Source organism: Labeo rohita, chromosome 3 (assembly GCF_022985175.1).
Source record: "Labeo rohita strain BAU-BD-2019 chromosome 3, IGBB_LRoh.1.0, whole genome shotgun sequence".
Lineage (NCBI taxonomy): Eukaryota > Metazoa > Chordata > Actinopteri > Cypriniformes > Cyprinidae > Labeo > Labeo rohita.
In genome coordinates, this window is record NC_066871.1 from 25157640 (window position 1) to 25165879 (window position 8240).

The 8240-nt window shown below is 36.8% G+C and overlaps 1 protein-coding gene across 1 annotated transcript; it reads right to left on the reverse strand.

Moving 5' to 3' along the window:
• Positions 1 to 446: 446 nt before the first annotated feature.
• Positions 447 to 7047, reverse strand: phb (prohibitin). The gene is made up of 7 exons (XM_051106692.1): positions 6963 to 7047; positions 6363 to 6465; positions 6046 to 6207; positions 5752 to 5894; positions 1554 to 1670; positions 1371 to 1466; positions 447 to 1271 (listed from the first exon to the last, which is right to left on the reverse strand). The coding sequence occupies exons 2-7, from the start codon at positions 6445 to 6447 to the stop codon at positions 1059 to 1061; spliced, it is 816 nt and encodes a 271-aa protein (XP_050962649.1). The 5' UTR covers positions 6448 to 6465; positions 6963 to 7047; the 3' UTR covers positions 447 to 1058.
• Between the last annotated feature and the right edge of the window lie 1193 nt (positions 7048 to 8240).

The following is an 8240-nucleotide window of genomic DNA, read 5'->3' on the forward strand; positions in this document are numbered from 1 at the left end:
AAAGAGGGGATGAGAAAATAATAGATTGTGTGCAAAATTTGTGTTTCAAAATATACAGAAATCTCTGAAAACAAACCAACTCTCATATTTGGCCTCAAAAATGTGTGTAAAATGAGAAAGGCAAACTAAACAAGGTAGATGTTTCCTATTTCCAATGAAGAAAATCTGTATGCTAGAATAACTACAATTAATGTTTCCAACTCTGACACTTGTATCACTTGCATTAAACACTGTTATTTTTTATGTATTGTTTGATCTGATATGTGAGAAGACATGCGTGTATTTTTTTCAGAATTGAGCACGGATGCCCTCTAGTGGACACTAAAAGGCATATTCACCTGATTTAATGTGAATTTCTCAACCAGTGAGGAAGAAAGTGGTCTATATAATATTAAAAAAAAAAATCTTATGTCTACTAATGTTGATAATAATGAGAGGCATTTAACTGTATTTTGATTCAGTATAAATGAATAATTGTTTATTGATTATTTTATCTATTCATCACTTGTGAAACAAGGGTGTTCCTTCTGCCACATACAATAACAAAAACACATTCAAACCACAAAAACAACACAGTCGTTCTTACAGGAGCAGAGGGTGAGACTGATGTCAATCATCCAGCACTCAATACTCATGAATGTACAGTTTAATTTAGCATTGCAAGGTATTTAGGTTAATTTCCGTGTATGGAGAATTCAGCTGAAATGGCTTATGGGTTTCCAACAATATCAACTCATATTTAGCCAAAGAAAATGTTTCCAAATGCAAATAATATATATGCACCTGGAGCACATTTACATACACACAGGCTCTTCCCCTTGGTTCCCTTACACTCTTTCCAACTGCTGAAACCACCTTGTGGCAGTACATACTTTCATGAAGAGAGCAAGAAAACTCAAGCTAAAAGAGAGAAAAACACTGGGTATCTTTGTCTCTTTAAAATTTGCCTCTAGGCTGATTAAATAGTTTCACGGGTTCTACAAACATCGCCATTTTCGAAAGTAGCCAAAATTAGAGCAGAAGAAGTGAAGTGAGTGTGTGTGTCTCTAGTTTCCCTATCACTGTGGTAACTGAAGGAGAGTTCCCTGTCCAGACGGGAGGTAGGTAACATTGCGAGAACGGGCGAGTTGGAAAGCGATGTCCTCCGCTGCCTCCAGCTTTCTCAGCTCCACCAGGCCATCACCAGCTTCTGCCAAAGAATTAGCGATCAAAAGCGCAGCCTGGGAATCTCCCGCTGCTGATATAATGGCTGCCTGCTTCTGCTGCTCTGCCTGGGAGACAAATACAAAGAGAATGTATCAGTATTTTTCATTTCACTCACATTGGTGGAATGCACGCTTAGGCACCATTACATTTTGAGGTTTTCTTACCTTCTCTACAACAAATCTGGCTCTCTCAGCCTCCTGCTGTGCAACCTGCTTCATCTCAACAGCCTCTGTGAACTCCTTGCCAAACGTCAGATGTGTCTGAAGGGAGGGAAAATATTAAGGTGAGGCACAGGAGTGGAGAAAGAAACAGAAACAGAGAAGCAGAAAAAAAGCAGAGGTCTTTACCAGGGAGACGTCATCTAGAATGAGGCCGAAGGTGGATGCTCTTTCTGTCAGATCCTCACTGACCTGCCTGGACACCAGTTCTCTCTGAGTGATGAGCTCACCGGCATCAAAACGGGCCTGCAGATAAATGAATACACATTAAAACTTCATTCAATCCAAGTTTTTTGTTAGATTTCCTGTCCTGTATATGTTGCCCAACACTCAGCCCTGTATACACTACCATTCAAAAGTCTGGAGTCAGTAAGATTTTCTTTCTTTTTAATGTATTTGAAAACAAATTTCATCAAGGCTGCATTTATTTGATCAAAAATACAGTTTTGTTTTTGTGAAATTGAGAAATATTATTACAATTTAAAGAAACTGTTTTCTATTTTAATATAATTTATGATGGTAAAGATGAATTTTTAGCACCGTTACTCCACTCTTCAATGTTGCATGATTCTTGCAAAAATACGCTGACTTGATGCTCAAGAAATGATTGTGGTTTCAAGTCCTGCTCGGAAGTTCGCATTTACATGTTAGACAGTTGTAATTACAAGGTGCGTTTAAAGGGATAGTTCACCCAAAAATGAAAATCTGTCATTAATCACATTAATCCCTCATGTCGTTCGTTTATCTTCAGAACACAAATTAAGATATTTTTGATTAAACCTAAGAGCTTTCTGACCCTGCATAGACAGTAACATAACTGACACAGGTTTGGAACGGCTTGAGGGTGAGAAATGATGACAGAATTTTCATTTTGGGTGAACTAACCCTTTAAGTCATTTTAATCACAGCAAGATGGCAATACATCATTTCTATGCAAAATTCTTTTACTGTTTTTTAAATATTTTTTTTTAAGTCTACTTCTAAAACATGATGAACAAATACATGCTTGAAAATGTATTTTTTCTTTTTTCATTCAATTTATTAAGGTTCTGTAAATTAATCTACTATGAATCTATTGACATTTTAATCTATTGTAATTGTACAATACAGCTGTATTTTGTACATGAAAGTTTAATTATAAATGAAAAAATCATTTTAATCATTTTAACAAATTTACCATCAATACAGATGGAGCTTTAATTTGCACCTGACATATTTACTCACTGACATGCCCTCAACCAGTCATAAGTAGCACGGGTATATTTGTAGCAATAGGCAAAAATACACTGTATGTGTCAAAATTATTGATTTTTCTTTTAGACTATGAAAAATCATTAGGATATTAAGTAAAGATCATGTTCCATGAAGATATTTGGTAAATTTCCTACTGTAAATATATCAAAACTTAATTTTTGATTAGTAATATGCATTGCTAAGAACTTCATTTGGACAACTTTTTTAGAGATTATTTTTTCAATATTTTGATTTTATGCACCCTCACATTTCAGGTTTTCAAATAGTTGTACCTCAACCAAATATTGTCATATTCTAACAAACCATACATCAGTGGAAAGCTTATTTGTTCAGATTTCAGATGATGTATTTTTGTGATGCTGTTAATGTGCATTCAATTTGTAAATACAATCTATCTGACATGACATGAATGCTCCAGAATTATTATCAATATAGACTGCACTGCTTAATATTTTTGAAAGTGTGCTACATTTGTTTCTTTAAATAGAAAGTTCAAAAGAACAGCATTTATTTAAAAATATAAATACTTTGTAATATTATACATTTTACAATTTAATCCATCTTTTCTGAATGAAAGTATTAACAACAACAAAAAACAAACAAACAAAAAAAAAATCTTACTGACCCTTTTTTCATTGTTTACTAGGGATGTCACAATTCTCAATATAATATTGAACCGTTCGGTACGACATCCACGGTTCAATACGCGCTTGTGAATTGCGGTTTTTCGTTTTTGCTTTTATTTAACTTCCTTGTTTTATTTCTCTCGGAATTTGCTGTGTCATGTGCTGAAATGAGAAAACGCTTCCCCGCTTATATTTAAAAAAGCAACACATGCAGAGCATCTTCCATTCTAACAACATGCAATGATAAGCCTTTGTAAACCTGTTGTCCAACAAAAGTTTTTATAACATTATTTGTTTTTAATTCTCTAGGTGCACCGATTTCTCCTCCTTTCCAAAGCGCTCTGTACCTTGCGCTCCCGTGGCATCTGCCGTTGCTAAGCAACCATCACCCGCACTCTCATAGGTTGTTTGCAATCACGTGATTCTGAGGACGCGCGAAATGCACCTGGAGGGCAGGAAGTGATTTTTCTCTATAGGAATCAATAGCAGAATCTCAAAATGACTATGTTTTCAGTTGTTTATGGAAATCGGTCAAATCGAGAAGTTTTATTTCATATCGTGTATGAACATCTGCTGTTGCATAAGGAGGAAAAGCCAAGAAATTCTCTGAAAAAAATTGGGAAAAGTGGCTTGTAAACCTGCGTCTGCGGTCAGGAGGAGAGTCAGATAATGCTTGTGTGTGCAAATGGTTAATAAAAGATTAATAATATTAAGATATGAAGAAATATATAAATAGATACAGGGTGAGACAGTGAGAATTCACTCAGTGCTAAATGCCACACGTACATACAATGCAAATAAGATATTAAATTTGCAGTTGATTACAATTGAACCTTGTGAGATTGCGATAATTGAAGTGAGTGACAGCTTTTTAGTGACTGTATGAAAGTGCTATTTGCTCGCTTTTTGGCTATAATCAATTCAGAATTTGAAAAAAAGTTTCGCTTTACATGCTGCTAACAGGACCAATAGCCAAAAACCCTGTACAGCAGTAGTTTTAGGAGTGACATATATCCTGCATCCTTCATATAAATGTGGGAATCACTTTCGAAAGAGTTTGTTTGCTATCAGGCTTAGTTGCGTATCGCCTCGATGACAGGCAACTGAGGCAGCTATTTCCATTTAGTTGAAAAATCACTCCTCTTCATAACACAAGGATCACATCCAACATACGTTGTGATTTTCTGTTTATACGTTTCTCCTGTACAGTACAGACATTCCTCCATCTCATCCGTTCTGCTTTTTCAGTCATAATATCTTGTGTCTTAACATACATTGTGTATACGTGTGGCATTTAGCATTAGGTGAATTCTCACTGTCTCACCCTGTATATATTTATATATTTCTTTATTAATATCTTAACATATTATTATATGTTTTATTAACCATTTGCACACACAAGCATAATCCGACTCTCCTCCTGACCACAGACGGAGGTTTACAAGCCACTTTTTTTTCTGCGCTTTTCAGTCAATTTCTTGCCTTTCCGCCCTTATGAACAGCAAATTTTCATACATGATAAAAGATATTATCACTTCCTGCCCTCCAGCTGCATTTCGCGCCACAGCAATGACGTCATGTGCAAACAACCTATTGAAGACGCAGAAGTTTCAAAGGACAAACGGATTTCCAGCACTAAAAATCACTTGCTGTAGCTCTGCTACTAAATTTATTTAAAAATGTACAGCTATGATCAGCTGTTTCTCCATCTTGGCTGAGCTTTCAGTGTTGTTACGGGAAAGGATGAAGCTAATTGGTTGAATCTTGTCACATGACCCGCGATGCGCTTGCGGCATTTTGAAAAGTTGAGATGTTTTCATCTTGATGCGGCGCGGACGCACCTGAAAAAAAAAGAGCACGTCGCGACCAAGTCGCTTCCGTTGTGAGTGCGGCTGCCGCACGTCTACATTTGAAATAACGAACTTAAACACGCAAAAGACGCCCTCTGGCGTCCAGTATGAATGAAACCCAATTCTATTTTGCGTAAAAATCGGAAAAATACCTCTCTCAAAAGAAAAATCAAGCAGACATATACTAAACCACGCTTTTTCTAGTGTACAGAGGTTTACGGGAGTATTTTGTTAATTTGTTCCAAAAAAAAACCTACACTGAAGTAGCAAGATATCAAAACAGAACCGAACCGAAAACCGTGGTTAAAAACCGAGGTTTGTATTGAACCGTAGACTAACTGTATTGTTGCATCCCAATTGTTTACATCAGGGGTGCTCAACCCTGTTCCTGGAGATCGACCTTCCTGCAGAGTTCAGCTCCAACCCTGATCAAACACACCTGAACCAACTAATTAGGATCTGAAGGAGCACTTGATAATTACAGACAGGTGTGTTTGCTCAGAGTTGGAACTAAACTCTGTAGGAAGGTCGATCTCCAGGAACAGGGTTGGGCACCCCTGGTTTACATGTTTTCATAGTGTTATGTATGATACTCACCACTACAGCCTTTAAAACCTCAGTGGTGATGGAGGGCAGCACTCTCTCATCGTAGTCCTCTCCGATACTGGTGAAAATCCGTGGCAGCTGTGTAGCAACTGGTCGGAACAGGATTCTCAGCGTGATGTTGACATTCTGCAAATCTAAGAGGGTCAAAGAGACAATTATGCAGTTTCCAAAGTTTTATTAATAACGGCAAAAGAACAAAGATATTGAATGATACAGATATTAAAGAATAAATGATGAACAGAAATCAGACAGAAACAGAGAAATAAAGACGGTGGAAAAATGTACCTTTGCTACCAGTGATGACAGGCACATTGCGTGGACGGGACCTGCAGTCAAAGATGATTGGCTTCTGCACCCAGGGAATTAGAAAGTGTGTGCCCTCCCCAACAACAGCATCCTGAACACCTCGAAACCTGTCAAAGATGACCGCCCTGTGTCCCGCATCCACTGCAATAATAAACCCCAGAGAGTTAAACAACAGCTCTTCAAATTTAAAACCTGGCAAAGAAACACCTGGCTTTATATAATAATTGTAAAAATTCAAAACAATTATGCCACTGTTTTATTACTTATATTAGAAAGCTACTCAGCACTGAACTTACCATTGAAAAGCGCAGAGTTTACTACACCTCCTCCTATGGCCAAGGCCAATCCAAGCTTTCCAATGGACTCAAACAGCTTAGCCATGGTAGCAATGTGACAGTCCTGGTGAGAGAGGTATATTCATCTTAAGTACCACATTATGGCATCACTCAAGAATGTAAACACCCTTGAATAATTAAACCATTCTGACCACTCAGCCTTGACTCTTCAGCAGTGACACTGACATGAATACAACGTGCTAACCTCTTCCCACTTTGAGTTGTTCAGACATGCTCACCGAACAGCACTGGTAAAACATCTTAATATTACAAAGCTGTCCTGATAAAATAGGTATTTGCTCATACAATAACTCATATGAAAAAATTAAGAGGCATTCAAATAGCCCCGTTGTAGTAAAGCTTATTTAATTAGCTTGCTACACGCTAATACTGCAACTGACATGCAACCAATTCCCGCTGCCAACTTTCCAATTAAGACGCGCTAATCACGCTTGTTTCTCTCCCAATACGCCACATTATTATTAGTGTCCTTTATGTAAAATAAATAAACACAAAGTCTATATTAAAATACCGCTATTCTCTTACAACGTGATCACTCACCCGCTGCTCTGATAGATCACAGTGACCTCCACCGGAGCCTGCGTAAGAAACACATGAGAAGGGTGACGTTTGAGCATGCGCAGAACCTTCAACATAGAATTCTCTGATTGGACAGAGGGACACAGAAGAGAACGCCCATTTGAGTAACAATAACTTTCATTGGTTTATGTCTGCTCGCTGCTTTAGAATGAGAACTGCGTTTAAAGGCTGAACGGAGGTGGGTGTTACTTTAACCATGGCACCTTTGGCACCGATAAGGTTTTGAAATATAACTCCATGTCAACCAGTAACAGTGACGACATTTTACCGGCGTACGGCCACATAGTAGCCGTAGTCTGCTTTAGGTGATCATGCTGTTTGTTTGTTTTTTTAAAGCTATTTTTTAAAGTAATGTATTACAATATTGCGTTACTCTAAATACGCTACTGTTGCGTAAGGTAATGTGTCACGTTACTTTTGCGTCACTTTTAAAATCTGAACTGGCTTGCTTGTTTTTAAAAGTTCTGTTTTGGCAAAGGTAAAAACCTGTTTCACACCTACAGTGAAATGAATAAGCCTCAGGCTGAGGGAAAGTGAATTCTCGTCTGTGCAGTAGAATACAGAAGAAGAAAGTTCAACACTTCAGGAATAAAAAAATGAATTATAAATGTTAAATGTTAGTTTAATGTTAGTAACTCAGATATTTTCTTGTAAATTAAGAAGTAATGCTTTACTTTACTAGTTACTTGAAAAAAATTTGATTACGTAACTTGCGTTACCCCCAAGCTGTCTGTGATTTTCTGGTGTTTGCAGTAAATGTAAAAGTAAAGCCATAACCAGAGCTGGGTAGTAACTGATTACATGTGATGTAACCAGATTTTAAAAAAATTAAGTACTTGTAATTAGAGTAGGTCACATTTTAAAACACTCGTAATCAGACTACAGTTATTTTTTATTGATTACATGATTACATATTATTCACACAATAGCAAGAAATTATTCATCATTTATTGATTCTCTCTAATTTGTGTTTTTCATCTTTTAAATTTTCCTTTCTAAAATAGTCTACCACTTATATACACTCAGAAAGTCCAGTTTTGTGCACATTCACACACAGACTATTGATTGATCAGGTGGCGACAGCATTTGACCAATAGATTTACAAAAAGCATTTCTGGTTTAAGAAGTGTTTTAACATTGCATCAACTACTGATGAACACATTCATTTTTGTTTAAATGATCACTCAGGTTATTTAACCATGTATTATGTAATATTAAAAGGCTTTAGTCTTTCAAACT

Coding starts and splice junctions, on each gene's coding strand:
- phb (XM_051106692.1), bottom strand. CDS start 6,447: ATGGCTAAGCTGTTTGAGTCCATTGGAAAGCTTGGATTGGCCTTGGCC. Junction 1,671..5,751: donor AGGTTTTAAAGGCTGTAGTG/GTGAGTATCATA, acceptor ATTTATCTGCAG/GCCCGTTTTGATGCCGGTGA. Junction 1,272..1,370: donor CCAGATTTGTTGTAGAGAAG/GTAAGAAAACCT, acceptor TTTGTCTCCCAG/GCAGAGCAGCAGAAGCAGGC.